General features: G+C 40.3%; 1 protein-coding gene across 1 annotated transcript in view; it reads right to left on the bottom strand.

Annotated features, from left to right (window-relative positions):
* dgkg (diacylglycerol kinase, gamma) overlaps positions 1 to 19,676 on the bottom strand; it is a 185,885-nt gene that overhangs the window by 77,523 nt on the left and 88,686 nt on the right. Inside the window, exons 16-19 of the mRNA XM_080902601.1 lie at positions 19,085 to 19,159; positions 7,732 to 7,817; positions 7,050 to 7,139; positions 3,762 to 3,922 (exon numbers count right to left, since the gene is read on the bottom strand). Coding sequence (XP_080758727.1) covers positions 3,762 to 3,922; positions 7,050 to 7,139; positions 7,732 to 7,817; positions 19,085 to 19,159 — 412 coding nt within the window. The remainder of the gene's footprint in view (positions 1 to 3,761; positions 3,923 to 7,049; positions 7,140 to 7,731; positions 7,818 to 19,084; positions 19,160 to 19,676) is intronic.

The raw sequence follows: 19,676 nt of genomic DNA, 5'->3' as shown, positions 1-19,676 counted from the left end.
CAAAGAACTGGAATTCAAAATTCCAAACAAATGAAATATTGTCTTATATGGAATTAGATCACGGAATATGAACTGTCATGGTCATTTGACCCAGCGTTGTGAGTTTTCCTGTATTATGATCTATGTATAAGTTCTCCTTGCTAGTCTTAAGTTTATTTCCATAGTGCCAGGTTATCCTGTTTTGAGTTTCTTATGGGCCCCGTTTAGTTCCTTGATCATTTAGTAATTTCCCCTTGTGTCTTTGCCCTCTGTGCGTCTGTGTTTATGTGTTTGTATGAGTTCTTGTGCCTTGTTTCCCCTCCTTGTGGTTTATTCCATGTTTATCCATGTTTCTCTCTCTCTCCCTTGTGCTCCTTCGCATTCCCTCGCTCCCTCTGGTCTGCCTCTCCTCCACTCCTGTGCAATGGCGTGTCCAGCGGGGTGGCCTGGGGGGGCACAGGCCACCCCCCAAACCAGACTGGCCACCCCAGGTGCCACCCCAAAGGCAAAACAATAAAATTCAATCAAATATCAAATGTCCGATTATGTTTTCACGGTGACGCTCAGATATCCGAGTGTAAGTGAATGCAGCATCGCTTCTGCGCTATGTGCATCACGTTAGCAAAGGTAGGAGAGCCAAGCGTGAAAGACGGCACTGCAGGAAACAATTTTTCGGTGAAAGAAAATGAGGACAGAATAAATGTCCCGGTAAGTAATATCAAGTTTGTTGAGTTTAGTAAACTTCGGTGAAATTAGAATACCAAGGAAAAAATTACACTTAAAGAATTATTGCAGCTGTGGAATATTTCAGACAGTTTGCTGCTGTGGGGAGCTAACATAAGAGTTATGAGTTATAAGATATAATCTAAGTCGTAACATTGCTGTATGGAGCTGCAGATTTGGTTGCAGGTTAACATAGCTGGACTGGCCATCGGGCATACCGGGCATATCCCCAGTGACTTATTTTTTATTTTTTTTGTAATGGCATGAACAATGAGAGGTGGTGGATTGGCCAGATGCAGGTCGATGTGTAGAAATAACTCCGTTGTTTGGTGGTGGCTATGACGGGGCTTCCACAGAGGCAACAGGTGGATGAGGGAAGGGGAGGCAGGAGGAGAGACCCGAAGCAGCCGCCAGTCCGAGTGTCAGGTGAACTGAACTTCAGGTAAGAAGTTATGACCTGCAGTCTATCTGGGTCAGATATAAACCAAGTTTAGGTGGAGTTTATTTTCATGTTGCTGACTTTTTACTGTCAGTTGCAATAACTCATACTGCGTTCTAGCCAGTTTGACGGAGTTTTTATACAGCTGGGTGGGTGCTATGATGTTACTGATAGTGAACTTTATTTTATTCATAAGGTTAGTAGAGTTGCCAACGGCTCCTTAAAAAAATGGAATGGTCCCTCATTCAGAGAAAATATTACGCGTTTCGTATTGAGCTGAGAAGAGACGCAGTTTGTCCCGGACTTTAGCTAGAATGGAAAAAAGACACAAAGCTGGATTTATTCTGTCTTTATGCTGCACAGCTGCCTCTTCTTCTCTCATTCTCTCCCCCTCCCTCTCCTGTTGCTACTTCAATCATGAAACTGATCAATGATCAGCTGATCGGCTTTTCTCTCGCGTTTGTTTATCGCCCACTTTGCGCCAGAAAGAGGAAACCAGCGGATATTGCGCTAAACAACAGCAGCACGTTTAAGCTTGATCAGCTGTTGTTAGAATTTATTTAATATTAATTTCTAGTATCAGCTGATGTTTGCTGGAGCCACAGCTGTAAAAGCTGCTGGTCATGATGTCGGTTTGGATATGTGGTGAGAGGGAAACATGAAGATGAAACCAGGAGATGTCCTTACTGAATCATCAGAGCTGAACAGGTGATGGAGAAACAGATTTACCTTTTAGGTGACATGAATGAGTTGAAGGGAAGTTATGAACTGTTTCTGAGAGACAAATAACACCAGGATCCTTTTTTATGTAGCTGACAGCTGGTAACTGTGCAGGGGCGGGTCTAGCAAAGTTTTGCCAGGGGGCCAGGTAGGGCATTAACAGGGAAAGGTGGGCACAAAGAAATACTTTTCTTTCTTATTCTCATTTAAAATACCTAGTTTTTATTAAATAATTATCTAAATCTTACAACCAAAGTTTTTATCTGACGTAAAATGTATAGAAATCATACATATACCAACAAGACTGTACATCACTGTCACAACAGCATTTGTTTTCATTCAAAGTCTTTATGGCTTTACTACCTGGTGGGCCGGTCTGTAGTAAAAATGCCCAATTTTTTTGTCCCAGTCCAGCCCTGCAGGTTAATACTGGCAGTGTCACCATGCCAGCTGACTGTATTTTATCATCAGCCAGTGTTGTTCTTTATCAATATTACCAAAGTTTACCATAAGGCAGCATAGAAAGTATTTACTTGCTTTCAGGTTTTATTCAAATGTTAGTCTTTTCATTTGTTTCCCCACTTTTTTCCTGTTTCAAAATCAAACACCAGTTTGTGAGAAGATTATCTTCTTTTTTTAACAGGCAGATAAAGTTTTGCATTGGCATTGGCTAATTTGTCAATTGTTTGTTACAAATGTTCGTATTTTAATTTTCAAAAATGTTTTTGCCCAAAACATATGTGCACTATATGTCAGTAAAAATACTATGCAAATATTGATGTCCTTGAATGCTGAGTAAGCACTGACAAAGCACTGATTGTATCTCTTGTACTTTATCAACGCAGTATCTAAAAACTTTGCACCGTAGTGGTTAAAATCTCATTCTAATAAGAGTTAAAAGTGCATTTGGTTATTAGGTTTATAGGATTATTGAATTATGGTTAAGGGTTGGTAGAATTTTTTTTTAAACATTATCTGCCAATTAAATCTGCCACCCTTCTCCAAATCTGTGCCCCTACCTGGCCCCCCCAACAAAAATTTTCTAGACACGCCACTGCTCCTGTGTCATGTTCCCCAGTTTCCTGTTTTATTGTGAAGGTCTTGTGTTTCCGTGTTCCACGTATCTTGTTTTGCTTCCCCTGTGGCGTCATGTTAATTTGTGTCAGCTGTATTCCCCGTGTTTCCTCACTTCCCTCGTTATCCTTCTGCGTATTTATGTCAGCGTCTCCCTCATAGTTGTGTGCATTTCTCCATGTATTTAGTGCTTCCAGTATAGTTCGTGTCATTTTCCCAGTTTTGGTTTTGCTTTTTCCGTCCTCAGCAATAAAGCTGTATTTTGTGCATACAATAAAGTAACATTTTTTTAAATTGAAATGTATTTATCTTAAACTGTTTCTTTATTCCTTTATTTCTGTATAAAATAAGCCTGTTTTTGCTCATGTCATTTTAGAAACAAGACACAACTGGCTAAAAAATGAATCCAAACTGGATTTTCTAAAACTGCAGTTCCAAAAGCAAAAAGATTTCCATGTAGAAATGCTCAACTTCACAACATTGAAAAACATGTTTACAGGAGTCTGTCTTTCAGTTCTGTTGCTTTACCAAACTATCTACTGTTAGATGATTAGCTCTTCACTATTTTGTCCAAATATGCAAATGTGGTTTTTTCTGGTCACTCCAAAACCCAGCATGCATCAGCTGTACCTCAGGCAAATGAAAGAAAGAAAACAAAATGTAACTCTGAAATCTGAGCTTTTGGCTCACACAGATTAAGTTCATCTTATTTTTTAAAACGTTGGCAACTGTCTGACATAGTAGAATGACATATGACAGAAACAGGAAGAAAGTATAATGTGGCTCTTTAAAACATGCAATGTTATCTTTCTCTCAGTTTACTTACCACTCCAATAGAGAAGTAGTTGTTGACGATGCTGTAGGGAACAGGATCTCCCTTCTCCTCCTTGTCGTCAGGGATGATGTCTATATTCCAGCGGTCCAACACCACCTCAGTGCTATGCTCAATGTCCCGAAGGACCTTCACCAAGCTACCACCCTCATAACCTGCCGAGAACAACCAGAGAATTCAATTTACTTCAATTCAGTGTTATTTATATCAAATCACAACAACAGTTGGCTGGAGGTGCTTTATTATATGTTAAAGTAGAGACCTACAATATTAGAAAGAAACCCCAATAATGACACAACCACCTATGAGCAAGCACTTAGCAGCGGGGAGGAAAAAACGCTTTTTAACAGGAAGAGGCCTGGTTCTTATATCGAGCTTTTCTACTCTACTGGAGCATTCAAAGCACTTTATACAACATGCCATATTTACCATTTTACTCCAGCACTTTTTTCTATGCTTTTCTTAAATAAGTGCTTTCTATCTTACATTCAGATGCATTTATACTCCAATGGATGCATCAGAGAGCAACTTGGGGATATTTATAGTGCAGACTGGAGCAACCAGGGTTCAAATCATCAACCTTCTGATTAGCAGATAACCAGCTCTACCTCCTGAGCTGCAGCCACTTTTATCCCGCTAAACAGTATAAAGCTAGAAACTTGGAATCAATCAGGAATCACATGAAAAAAATCAATCAATCAGTCAAGCATAGCGTGAGCAAAATCTGGCAGAGAAAAGTCGTTCTCTATAGTTCATCATTTTTAATCATAATCTCCACATGTAACAGGCAAATTACACTATACGAGCTCAAATATGGAACACAATGAAACTGATTAAGCTGCCTTTCCAAAGAAACTACCCTCCTTGCTTCAAACCCAGAATGAAGCCCAGACCTGACAGCCCTCCGGGAAGCCCTCTGGATTTGCTCCATAGCTGACAGCCTGCTTTAACAGCCAGGCATAGTAATAAGAAGCAGATGTTTGTTCCAAAGGTGTCACAAGGGCATGAGGCTTTAATGAGTGCCATCACACTGGGAGAATCATGTGTGTGAAATATGAGAGTATTTTGCATATGCATATGTTCTCACATTTGTACTCTTGAGAAATAAAAGAAAATTCACGGGGAACAGTTGTCTTTTTACATGAACAATTAGCTACTTTTTAGCTGTATTTATTTATTCATTTTGTGGTGTTTGCACAGGTACACACACAAATACACACATCGTCTGCACAAATTGATACATGTTTTTGTCATTATGCCATCTGTGCACAACCTTAGAAGACTGCAAGCCTGTACTTGACTGTTAGCATATATGAATACTTGGAAATTAACCTTAAGCACAAAGTGCAACCAAGATTGATGCAATAGTTTTGCTGGTATTTATTAAAATCAGGCTGTATTGGATAAAAGGATTTTTTCCCCTGATAATGGCATAAGGGAAGTTATTACAGTCTATCCTGAAGGTTGAACGAAAGCGTTACAAAGAGTAACTCATGAAACCATCCAGAGACACTAATGGTATGTCAGTGCTGAGTTACCTGACATAATGAAAGACAATCACGTACAATACATCCTGATATTTGTGTAAATGATTACAAAAATCCACTGACACCAATAGAGGAAATTAAGTGTTCATGTGTTCACTGCATTATGTGTTATTTTTAAAGTAAAATTTGCTTTATCTTTCACCAATGTCCTCCATTTTCGCCCTGTGTTTCATCTTCACTGCAATTCACGTAAGTTCCTTTCACATTATCATTATTATTAGCACTAACTTTCACAAATACAACCAGTGTAAGAATTAATGCATAATGTGTTTCTATTCCAGTACTTGCCAAATGGTAAATGATCAAGTCAGTCATGTCTCATGGGTTAAGAGAAAAGCTTTGCTCGGCAAATATCTCTACCAACTTTTATGACAATCCTTCAAATTATTGTCAAGATATTCCACAAAAACCCAGTAATTAAACTAAAATTCAACAAGGCCTAAATCTTTGGGATTCATGCTCTAGAGATCATGAATTAGATTGAGTGGTGATACATCTGAAAGCTGTTCGATAGATTTTTTTTGTTAGTTGATGAACATCTGACTAAAACAGACTGCAGAGCCATGAATCAAAACTGGCTGCTCACCTTCACATACAAATCAGACTAGATTCATTTTCCCTCTCAGGTAAATGATCATCAAGCTAATTGGCTGCAGCTAATATTTCAGAGTTTATCTCTGATGATCAGTTCAACAGCCCAAAGCCACCCAGACCTGGCAGCTTATTGACAAAATATCTTTCAAGTGCTCTGCTGGTCCTCGCAGCAACAATCGAGCAGTTATAACCAGCCAGTGTAATTACTGGTCCCAAGTACTACGAGAAATCAATGGTTGGCAAAGGACTTACAGCGTGTGCAAGTGATTTGCATATTAAGTTTTTAATTTGACACATAAAAGTCCCCTGTTTCTCTTCCCATCTTTCATTTCCCAGAAATGTGCAGAGACACATGGCTACCTTTTGTATTTGAGAAGTGAGTCATTCTTTAAATTAACTGTTTAAACGTGCTCTATTATGTTCAATTCAAAAATGAGTATCTAAATACAGAAGACAGGAGGCATGTAAGGCAGACAGAGGTGAAAAATGAAGCTGATATGAGAAGAACAAAAGAGAGCAGGCGGGAATGTCCAGGAGAAAGTAATTCAGCAACCAGAGGGAGACAACAGTGATTGGTATAAACACGCAGAGTTTTAGGAAAGAACACTGAAAAGCAAACAGGCAATCAGGCTGAAGCGTAGCTATAGAAAGTGACAGCGGACTTGGTAATGTGAAACTAATCGGGACAGAACAGAGACTCACAAAGGCAGAAAAAAAGTGAAAGCTGTCCTCTGTGGCTCCCTCTTTATAGCCAATTTCTCCTTACTGCTTAGCTGTACAGCTCCAATATTGATGCTTTTTCCCAGTGATATCAGAAGTCTTTTTTGACTGTGGAAGGCAGCTTTAGTAAGCAGAAACACAGATATTCCTCTGAAGAGTTGGTGAACACCAAAAAAACTGAATTAAAGAGGACTTAAACTCATCAGGTGACCACAAACACAAATGATTATGAATAAGTATGGTGCTACATTAACTCCATTAACTAACAGGCTCACAAAATCTTATCAGTGTTTTCAGCTTGTTTCTCTTTGCCACAAAGTTTCCAAAAAGATCAGCTATGGCATCAGTTCTTGCAGGCTTTATAGATGCCTATGCAGCTATGTAAAGAAAATACAGAAAGATGCTGGAATGAGCTCCTCACCTCCTCCCCAGCGTAAGCAGCGAGCCAGGTCATTCCCTGTGCCCAAAGGAAGAATGGCCACCGGAGGGTGCCTGGCAAAGTTGGCCTTATCTGCAAGGGCACAGACAAGCAGATCGATCTCGTGCTATGGATGTGAAAATGTTCTTGAAACAGATTTTTATGACAATATATGAACTAGAATTCTGACTGAATTTATTACTGATAAATTACTGCTAAACCTACATTTGTACTCAGCTAGCATAAAGTAGAGAGTAATAATTCCTCACAGTGGAAAAAACTATGCATGATTGCAGGAACTGTGGAACTTCAGAGCTGGTCTTTAAACAGATGTTTACAATTCATTTTTCAGCTAAAATATTTAATGTTCACCTTTATTTTTCTGCTCTTTCAGCCACATTTCATCTTTACTTTTATTAATAACAGAAAATATATGTGGACTGGTGCTCTACAATATGTTTCATCCACCAAATCACATTCACACGGTGCTTTTATCTATGCTAAAGCACATTCTAACATTCACATACACTCAGGGTTCAGTATATTGGTCAAAGATGCTTCGACATGTGTTCTGACCTACAGCTGCCTTTAAAACAATAAAATCTGGTTAAGAATGCAGATAAACTCCTATCAAAGCAAAGTATTAGTTAGATTCTAACTTTTTCATAAGTTAGAATCTAATTACCTATACAGTCGAGGATCCAGCCCACTGTGCCATCACCTCCACAAGCAAGAACCCGGAAATCAGGGACATCATGGAAAAAGTTGAGCCTAGAAAGACAATAGATCCAGGAATCATCACACATGATCTTCTGACATTTTAGTGCTGCTATCCATTCTCACATACAGCAGAAAATAATCAATTTCAGAAGTGTCTGCAGCACTAGAAATGGTATGTGTTTAAGACGGGAGAGCTGCCTGGGTAGAGAGTTCACGGGGCAGCACACAAGACAACCACAAGCCAGCGGGCATGGACCACTGACTGCACTGTTCACATCTTAAAGCAATCAGACATCCCAGTGACTTTGTGTTCTGACCTGTACCTCTGTCAGGGACGTTACAGAAACATTTAAGGGTTCAGTACATGTGTGAAAACATCTTCACATATACAGAAAACAGGTGTTTTGTTTGTAGAACACTTTTATACACAGAGTCCCTGAATCCTAATGTCAGTGTGTACTAAGAATTCTGTGACGCCAAATTTATTAGTTGCATTTTGCAGCAGCTGACAGGGATTTCTAAGCTTGTGATGGTTTAATGAACAGGGGCGCTCCTGGGCAGAGAGGACACAGAGGAAGGTAGAGAGAGAAAGAGTAATCAGTGTGCGCCCTCTCCAGCTGTGCTTACTTCACTCCTTTCCCTGGAAACCACAGTCACGCAGTGGTCGCAGAGTGCATGCCCTTCAAAGGGACCTTTAATGTGTGTTGGAACAAAGGTGTCGACAAAAGCTTTCATCTCTCTCTATCATGAGACAGCTGCCCGGTGACCACCTGGTCCTGCACAGTGATCTCCCATAGACCCTTTAAACCAGTTCTACATTTTCACTTGAACATAATACAAGCAGGTGATAACTTAAAAGAAAAATCGACATATAGTGTCTCAGTAAGGTCTTGGGCCACCACATGATTTTTCAAGTCTCCCAAACTCTGCTGGAGGAGTGAACGCTATTTTTCCAAAACATATGAACTATTTTGGTGTTTCACTGATTATGGTGGAAGGGCTGTCCGTCCAAAATGTCAAGTTAACCTGAGATCAAAATATTAGGGAAGCCATAACATATGAGTGATATCACTTTTGTCCTTATTCAGGTCCTTATCAGGATCAAAATTCTTCATAATAAGATGCATTAATATGTGAACTCCAGATGCCCCGACCAGTTTGTCAAAGATACAACGATACATGTTTTGCAAATAGTATCGAAAACTCTCCAGCTGTGCAGTGTTACAGAAGAAACACCTGACTATTTACAGGCAGTATTGACAATGAAATGCTTACCCCACAGTATTGTCACGTTCTTTATTTTATTGCCAAAGAATCCCGTGAAAAGTTCTGTTCATTTATTTTGTGCCAAATCACAACAACGGTTGTCTCAAGGTGCTTTATATTGTAAGGTAAAAACCATACAGACAAAGAAAACTGAGAAAGCCCTAACAATCTTATCACCCCTTGTAAGCAAGTGCTTTGGTGACAGTCGGAGGGAAAAACTCCCTTTTAACGGGAAGAAACCCATTTTCTGCTACTGGTTTTAAGCCTAATCTTAAAAGTAGAGATCGTGTCTGTCTGCTGAATCCAAACTGGGAGCTGGTTCCACAGAAGAGGGGCATGGAAGCTAAAAAGCTCTGCCTCCCATTCTACTTTTAAATACTCTAGGAACAACAAGTAAGCCTGCAGTGTGAGAGTGAAGTGCTCTAACGGGGTGATATGATACTATAAGGTCATTAAGATAAGATGGGGACTGATTATTTAAGACCTTGTATTTAATGAGAAGAACTTTAAATTCAATTCTGGATTTAACAGAAGAACAATAAAGAGAAGCCAATACAGGAGAAATCTGCTCTCTCTTTCTAGTCCCTGTCAGTACTCTTGCAGCAGCATTTTGGATTAACTGAAGGCTTTTCAGGAAATTTTAGGACATCCTAATAACAATGAATTACAGTAGCCCAGCCTAGAAGTAATGAATGCATGAACTCTTTTTTTCAGCCTCGCTCTGAGACAGGATGTTTCTAATTTTAGAGATATTGTGCAAATGGAAGAAAGCAGTTTTACATATTTGTTTAATATGTGCGTTGAAGGACATATCCTGGTCAAAAATGACTCCAAGGTTCCTCACAGTGTTACTGGAGGCCAAGGTAATGCCATCCAATAACCTTAGTTTGATCTGAATTTAGAAGCAGAAAGTTAGCGGCCATCCAGGTCTTTATGTCTTTAAGACATTCCTGCAGTTTAACTAATTGTTGTGTGTTATCTGGCTTCATGGACAGATAGAGCTGGGTGTCATCTGCATAGCAGTGAAAATGTATGCTATGTCTTCTAATGATGCTGCCAAAGGGAAGCATGTATAATGTAAACAGAATTGGTCCTAGCACTGAACCCTGTGGAACTCCATAATTAACCTCAGTGTGTGAAGAGGACTCTCCATTTACATGAACAAATTGGAGTCTATTAGATAGATATGATACAAACCACTGCAGCGCAGTACCTGTAATACCTACAGCATGTTCTAATCGCTCTACTAGGATATTATGGTCGACAGTATCGAACGCTGCACTAAGGTCTAGCAGGACAAGCACAGAGATGAGTCCACTGTCAAAGGCCATAAGAAGATCATTTGTAACCTTCATTAATGCTGTTTCTGTGCTGTGATGAGCTCTGAAACCTGACTGAAATAAGCCATTCCTCTGCAGATGATCAGTTAGCTGTTTTACCACTACTTTTATATGGTTGTATAAAGGGAAGTAAGATAAAAGGATTAGCTATGACAGCTGGGTCAGTATATCAAATCCACAATATAACTACACTCTGCTGTTTTTAAAAACACCTACAAACAACAATTTACTAAAAAGAAGCCTGGTTGTATAGTAATATATAGACAAATGGCCCTGTTTTCCCTTCATCTATTTCCAACCATCCATCTACACCACTTGTCCAATTCATATTTTTGAGGGGGACTGAAGCCTATTCCGGCTGGCATCCAAGTGACATAGTTTCAGGTCTTGTAGTCAATATATTTACTTCGCAACTTATAATCAACTAATCTCAAGCCTTCACAACAGGACTCCATTAATTGTGATGTCACAGTGGCTCTGTGCATTTTTCCCATAGAGCTTATTTTTTTATTTCATTATTTCAGTAGAAACAAACAGGTTTGGGGCTGAATCCCAATGAGAGGCTAGGGAAATTGGTTTTGACTTTTGGTCTATGTGGAAAATGAAAAAGCTCCTGCATTCTCAAGAATGGAAGGAGCCTGCCAACACAACAGGGGTACCAACAGCCAATAACATAGAGAGAACCTCGGAATATATAAGCTGTTGTGCCCTGTTGTGTTTTGGCACCTGGAAACTCTTCCTACTAATGGATCTATAATCCAGCTGTTCCTTCTGGATTAGATTTCATGCCTCTCTGGTACCTGAAACAACCAACCTGCCTGCCTTACCCTTATGTTACTGCCTCCCCAGAATCAAAGTAGGTGGTATGTTTATTTCTAGACCTTATAACAAGGCACAGAAGCCACAAGGCAAACAGCACCCCCTAAGGGCTATATAGAGAAACAACACCAATATGCATTCACATCTAACCAAAACCTATTTAAAATCTTCCGTTTGATTTATGCATGATGTCTTAAAGGAAGCTGGTGCATCAACAAATAATACATGGAGGTTGACATATTATGTGCAATGACATGAAATGTAAGTACAGCAAGCTAATCGCGTTCCCTAAACACATTACTCAGAGAAATCTACCCCCTCATTTCAATGCCTGCTGTGAGTGTTGCTAAGGAGCCCATGGTAACAGTTGTGGAGTTCAGCTGGCAGTGAGTTAACCCTCTATGTGACAACAGACCCTGTGTGTTTATTTTCAATGTAGGGCCTCTTTCACCCTTTTAGCAGCATCGGCACAGATCTCCCGCTGCACAGGACAGTCATATGACCTCATTTAAGACAGATCCCTGCACTGAGGAAAAAGGACTGAGGCTGAGTTGAGCAGGCAGAGGAGTTTGTTATTAAAAGTTACATAATTACTGTAAGTGGAACTTACAAGGCAATGTTCTTAGCCACAAATATTATAATATATCATAATATCAGTGGAAGGAACCGTACAGGGCCCAGACCATTTCCAGTTTAGACTGGGCCCAGCAGGTTTTCTTTGAGCAAGCCCAAGTCAGTTTGCAGATAGAAACTCAATACAGGGGCCCTGAAAGGGCAAAATGTCTATTGCCATGTGTGTCTGTGCTTAATACTTATACAGTTTATGAATGCAGCTTGCTAAGCATGCGACCACTGATTAGTTAGTAATCAACCCTTTAGTCTGAATATGGTCACTTCAGGCTCCCTATAACCAACATGCTGGTGGCCAAAACACTGATGCTTAGGCTTCAAAATGAGTCTAAAACAATGGATAATGTGATGCCAAATCCATCTTTTATATACAGTATAAAATACACTGCTGTTAAAAGGCTAAATTTAACAACATAAAGGCATGTTTACAGTCTGGTAAAAAGAAATACAGATAATTTATACATATAGCTAATTTCACTCTCCATAGCTATGTTGGAACATTTGACAAGGCGCCTGTTTAAATATTATTAATTCTGCTGACACGGGCAGCAGCAGAAGCAGCAGATATTTGTCTCTTCACCACCAATTTGAGACGCTGAACTGGTGCTCTTAACCATGTTTAGTTGGTGCTTTTGGGAGCAATTTTATGGTACAGTCTACTAAATATGATGTCCTCTTGTGTGACCCAGACAACAGACCAAGTTAATAAAGGATTATCCTGAAGAAAAAAACCCCTCAGGGGCTGAAAAATTAAGCCACCCGCAAAACCTGCAGTTCCTCTAATGGCCACTTGAGGCTGGCTCCAAAGTTAAAACACCAAATTTTACAGAGGCCACACACACACACATAAAACATATTAAGGATTGTACATTAACATAAAACTGTTGTTGGAGCCATACTGAATTTTACAAGGGAAACACACACACACACACACACACACACACACACACACACACACACACACACACACACACACACACACATATGAAGAGAGAGAGAGTATGCATAGTATGCAAATGGCCATCATAGTACGTCATACAATGAGAACAGGACACATATTAATATTAAAATCTGTAGCATAATGTATTGTTTGGAGTTTAGTCTGTTACTGTTACTATTTTTAACATTTCTTCTTAGAGCAACTGTAACCCACATAATTTCCTTAGGGATAAATAAAGTATTCTGATTCTGATTGTTTCAGGATGACCTGCCATTATCCAATGACATCTGCTTACCTGTATCTTTTGCTCGTTTCTCCTCCTCTTCTTTTATAATTTTTCTAAACTGAGCACCTGATGGCTTCGAACTTTTCTTGACCATCTTCCATCGGTTTTAATTTTGCACTTCAGTATGAACATAAGTCCCCCAACTCGAGGATCACCACAACATGATCTAACACACCTACACCTCAGTTCACAGATTCACTTTGTCAAAGGTGCATTTCTGGGATTTTGCACAACCCAGGATTCAAATCATGAACACATAATGGGCTTGGATTTACAACACTGTGAATGAAATGTGCTCTATTTGGAAGCAGCCGGCCCCCCTCCCCTTTCGACGGCTTGTGTGTGAGACTTTAAATCATCAAACTGTAAATTTCAAATTTCAAATTGTTATTGATCCCTTTACCCCGAGTCCTAAAGTGTATGTTTATTTTCTTACTGTTCTTATATTTATTGTTTGTTTTCTTGCACTGCTGTAACTGGAGCCTCGTCGTCTCGTCTCTCTATATACTGGACTGTATGTAGCGGAGATGACAATAAAGTTTACTTTGACTTTGGCAGCAAGCAGGCGCACCGAGGGCTCTCGCGCTCACTTTTCGCGTATAGAATTTCGAAAAAACACCGGTGCAAATTATAAGTCTGTATCATAACGTCTGGTGTTTTTGTGTTTGTTGTTTTGTTTTTATTTTATTTTATTTTGCGAGCTCCAGCCAATCAGAGAATCCCCCCGCCCCGCCCTCTCCTCCCTGTGCAACAAGCAGCAGGCGCACCTCACAAACGAAGGGCGCCCTTACGCCCAGCAAATGGGCGATAGAAAGCCGATCGGTGCCTATGCTGTTCCCAATATGTGCTGGCTGGTGTCGGGGCAGCATGAGTACGAGCAATTTTTTTTTTTTTTTTTTTGCTGATGCACGTGATGCCGCCCCCCACCACTATGCCGCCCCGGGCAACCACCCGTGTCGCCCGTATCGAAAACCGCTACTCTGTGTGCTGTACCTTCAGAGTTTGTGGATGCACCTTACCAACTAGCTTTGCTAGCATTGGCTAATAACCTAGCAGCCCAGTTATTTCCAAATATGGTCACTTCCTTTTTTTCCTTCAAAAAAACATGAACCCCCCCCCCCCCCCCCCCCCCCCCCCCCCCCCCAGCATTGCCATGGCTGTGCAGACAGACACTGGGGCTTTCTCTTTTTGTTTGTGTCATGTGTAGCAATTATATGTCTTGTCCATATCTTATTTGGAAAATGCAGTGGCAAACAAAACTGATGTAATGCCTTTGAATCAACCATTTGAAGATACTTTTATTCAATAAAATCTCTGATTAGTTCAGAACGTTGCAGTACTAAACTGTAAGCTACAGTGTATACTGACAGTACAGATACTACAAAACAAGATCAGCGTTTTGATATCTTTTCTAGAGTCCAGCATCACATCAGTGTATCACAGTGTCTGTGTTTGATGCAGCGTGTACCATCTACAGCATTCTCCCCAAAGACCCGTGTGCGTCATCGGGTCTCTTTTCTTACAATGGGCTCTCGAGGGCAGCAACTTTGCTTGTCGTGACTGAGAGAGAGGCAGAGACAGTAACAGTAACAGAAAAGGGAGCAGAGAGCCTCATACAAATGGATGTGAAAAGATGGTGAAGTCACTTCACCTTCAAGGTAAAGCATTCATGGCCCTTGTGCTGCTGTATAAGGGCATTTTTTTTCTTCTTCCAATGAACAAGGGGGCCCAACAGAATTCATTTCAAAGTACATGTTGTGCTCAGCTCTGACGTATGCAGGAACGCATGTGAGTGTCAAGAGGTCAAATGCACAGCGCGGCAGTAACGCAGTGTCCAGAGGTGGGACCAAGTCATTGTTTTGCAAGTCTCAAGTAAGTCTCAAGTCTTTATCCTCAAGTCTCAAGTCAAGTCTCAAGTAATGTCAGGCAAGTCAGAGTCGAGTCTCAAGTCACTGGTGTAAAAGTCCGAGTCAAGTCACAAGTCTGAAATTTTGAATTTCAAGTCCTTTCGAGTCTTTAAAAAAAAAAACGAAAAAATAATGTTGCAGTTATGCTAAATGTAAATATTAGACCATGTAATTTTTAAATCTGTGTTTTTCTCAACACATGACAAAATAGTGAACTTAGAAAATATACACAAATTGTGAAATTGCACCTCTTTAAAATGCAGCTCAATTAAACCTAGCTCCAAGAATAATTTTCACCGACAGTTCTGAGATAAGCTGCATGTTATTCTTGGATGCGGTTGTAGGACTGGCTTTAAAATCGCATGACAAAAATATCATACACATAAAAAAAAAACTGTATCACCAACGTAGCCTGGACAACATTTGCTAGTTAGATGAAGTCAGCTATCTCATCGTAGCATATTTATATGCATATTTATAATCATACGGTTCTTGGAGTGAGTGCATACACTCATGAAGTTTAGTAACTTCAGGGGCCCGTTCTTCGTACCTCGCTAAGTAGGTTAGCTGGATTTGATTGTTGACGATTTCGCCTGATCTTGGATCGTTCGGTTCCCCGAAGCTCATCCGGGACTTGCTGTCATAGCAACAGAGCCGTAAGCGTAAACCTGCTCGGGAGCAGGTTTACTTTATGTAAACAGGATTAGATCGCGGCCACGCAGGTATGTCCGCTTCATTTATACGAAAGCAACAGCGATATTCCACCACTGTTTCACCATAAATAAATAACATCAATGTAACTAAAGACAATGCAGCACCTGATCCATTTATTGATTTCACACAGATACATACAGGTCATTTCCTAAAAAAGGGAAATGTACTATTAACATTCTATCACATGTATGTGATTATTACAGATGTAATTCATATTTCAGAGTAGCAATTGTAAATTACTTTGTGTAATCAAGATGAGAGACCACGGCTATAAAAGCGAAGGTGGATTTGGGAAGCCTGTCGCAGCCATGTCCTGTCCGTATACGCGAGCCACCCTTTGCGGAAGGTGCAAGATTGATAAGGAGAGTCCTCAGAATTCCGCGTATATTGCGGGACAGACAGGATCCTTTAGCTCAGCGCGACAGTGTGCTCATAGAGAGATATCGATTTTCCCGTGAGGGTATTATTTACTTAACCAACTTGTTGACGAGGGGGTGCAGGACCACCACCTGTCTTTTTTTTTGCTCTGCCCTTTTCTTGGTTGCTGTTATAAACAAACAGATCATTCCAGGGTCTCTTTCCAAGAGACGAAAAGCAATATAAGTGATAAATATTACCATTCTGTAGAATATTCTTATATTTCACTTTTACCTGTTCCCATGTTCTAGTGGGTCCTGTTGTGGCTCTAATGTGAAAGGGGATATAATATAACATATTATAATATAATATAATGTAATATAATATTGGATAATATAGTGTGATATGATAAATCTACCCTACCGCCTACTGGTGTTGGCCAGAGGGGCCGATGGCGCGATATGGCAGCCTGGCTTCTGTCAGTCTGCCCCAGGGCAGCTGTGGCTACAACCGTAGCTGCCTCCACCAGTGTGTGAATGTGAGAGTGACTGAATAGTGGTATCGTAAAGCGCTTTGGGTGCCTTGAAAAGCGCTATATAAACCCACTCCATTATTATTGTTATTATTAAATTACTTACGAGTTTAATTTGTCAGCAACTTTCTGCCAGCCCTCTCTCCTTGCTTTTGCAGCCTTTGCAGTGTTCCCTTGCGTTCTGATTAAACTCTGAAACTCCTGAAATCCCTCACTCAAGAGTTCTTGCTCTGCTGCCGAAAAATACCGAGCCGAGCGCGCTCCGTCGACATTTTCGCCGACCAATCAGAGGGTTGCCGATCAATGTTTCCACTATCGATGCGTAGCCCCTTTTACAACACCCAGTGATGTCACATTACTGCGTCCAGCTGTACTAATCGTCAACAGCAGGTGTGTTCGGGGAACCGGATTAGCGAGCTCACGGTTAGCGCGATGGTTTGGTCTTGGATGTGTCATTTGATCTTGGATGTAGTGAGCGACGTACGAAGAACGGGCCCCAGGTCACTGCAACAAGCCCAGGTACAGTTTACCGACGGATGGGTGCAGGACCTTGAAATGCACCGTGTAGAACGAAAGACCATCGTACGTATCATAAGTTTACCAGTCTCACAAATTGTCGTCATAAATACACATTCCTTAACCGTTTATTAATAGGACCTTTGAGCTCAACGGTAATTAATTAGTAGAGGAAATAATTTCTGGTACCCATCACAGAAATGTAGCAGTGACAATAATACTGTATGCTGTAATCGTACTGGGCAATTGGTGATACAAAAAACCTGTTTTATCCTGTGAATAAAAGTATATGTTTTTGTCAATGTACCATAATAACAGAAGCGAAACGCAATATTGTGTCAGGACAATTCACTATTTATGCACAATAAACACAATAAACAAAGGAGCATAGCGCGACAATTTCTGTTCAGCGCCAGACTTGCTTGTAACCTATATCACCAATTATGTTATGAAAATGACGTATTAACTACTAAAAAACACTGACCTTCGTGTAAATGCTTGGAGCAGACTAACCTGTGAGCTGGAGTGTTCTGGGACGTTATATTTGATCTTTGAATGGCTGCAATCCAGTCGCCTCTTTGTTACTTCGGAAACATGGCTCGAACAATTTCTCTTCAACGACGTAATCCGATAACAACCGATCTCTTTACCCGTCGGCTTCCCGTGGCTGTCATGCGACCGGCTATTGCAGTTAATAATACAACAGCATCTTGACATTTTTGTGTTTCTTTTTATCGCTGTATAACTGATTTTAATTGAAAGCCTGCGTGCGCTAGTACCGCTTGCCACGAGTTCCCAGAATCCTTTGCGGTTCTACCCGTGAATGACGTCACATTTTCAATCTCTATATAATATGCATGTTAAATTTTATATTTGGGGTAAAATATCAAGTCTTTTCAAGTAAACCGGTTCAAGTCCAATTCAAGTCCCAAGTCATTGGTGTAAAAGTCCAAGTCAAGTCACAAGTCTTAGAACATTTTTTCAAGTCAAGTCTAAAGTCATAAAATTAATGACTCGAGTCTGACTCGAGTCCAAGTCATGTGACTCGAGTCCACACCTCTGGCAGTGTCCCCATTCCCCTTCACTGACCTCCAGCAGGTTAGTCTAACATGACAGGAGGAGGTGGTCTCCCAGCACAGCGCTCTGACTGAACAATTTATGTTTCTATTTCATATTCATGATGCTCTTTTTATCCTGAAATATAAACTCCTGACTCAGCCCAAAAACAGAGGATACTACTAGCTTTAGTTCAAACTATCATATCGGCTGAAAAAATAGGAGTTTAATTGTTTCTCTTTTGTTGGTATGCTCTAATGGGCTGGTGCTGGTTTTAGGCACTAAAGCATATCCTTTCTGACATGGGGCATAATGTTGAGAGCCCATCACAGGGCTAACACTGTGAGACAGACAGCCTCAGATTCTCACATAGCTTAGAATCCCCAATTAAGCTGACTTGCTTGTCATGCACAAAATCCACACAAAGCACAAGGGGAACATGTTAATTCCAAATAGTATAGCCCCAGGAAACTACGAAATTCATGAATAAAACAAAAACAAAAAACTTTCTGGTTAAAATGAATGATATTCTGTTTGGGACAAGAAAAAAAACTGTAATCCAGTATCAGCACCTTATTCCATCTGTGAAACACGGTGGTGGTAGCATCATGGTTTGTGTTTGCTGCCACCTGTGCCAGGACAGCTTGTCATCATGTGCAGAACAATTAATTCCAAATTGTACCAGAGGAAAATGTCTATCTATGAAAAGAATCTCAATAGAAAAGGGGTCACCCAAAGGTTCACATGGTTTTTCCCTCACACACATGTAATACAGCATACTTCTCTTCAATAAATTAACATCCCACGTAGTGTCTTTGTTTTATTTAATTGGGTAGTCTTTATCTTAGAACTTGAGTCAGCTCATTTTTTAAGTCATTAAGGTTTCACAATTTACTGCAACTTCACCTAGCCACTACCACTGCAAAGGAAAGAGAGATGAACACAGCAGACTTACCCTACCATCGGCCCTCCTTGATCCAGACTGTACACCTGCCTCGGGTTTAGCAGGTACCTGAACTTCCTAAGTACCCTGAAGAGGAAAGAAGGAGGACAGTTTATAGTGTTAATATGGTAATTACACACCAGGCTTATATGAGTGCTCAAATTACACAGATTATGAAATACAAGAATTTTGCAGGTCTGCGGTGTGCCACGTGCTGCTGCATTGGTCTATAAATTCGTGGATGCAATCTGTCAGGGATACCAGATTTTGAACAGCAAAACAAACACAAAGACTACCTAAAGACATTTTATCAGCTTGGTTCTTTCATAAATTCTCATGCCCTACGAATTAATTGAAAACCATCAATGATCAGGCCCATAAGCCCGATTACCACATTTAGAAATTGCACACATGGTCTGGCGTGTGAAACCAATCGGGCCATTGGTCTTAAGATTTTTTTTACTGGCTTTCGTCTTCTCATTCCCCATGTGTTTATATGCACTGCTACATGTCATTAACGTCTGTCTCGTCTTTCCTGTACTTTGTATTTTGTCATGTTTGTTGTAGGTGGTCTTCTATGGTCTTCTTATTTAAAATAATGTTA

This window comes from Rhamphochromis sp. 'chilingali', assembly GCF_963969265.1.
Source record: "Rhamphochromis sp. 'chilingali' genome assembly, chromosome: 14".
NCBI lineage: Eukaryota > Metazoa > Chordata > Actinopteri > Cichliformes > Cichlidae > Rhamphochromis > Rhamphochromis sp. 'chilingali'.
This window is presented reverse-complemented; position numbering and strand designations above follow the sequence as displayed.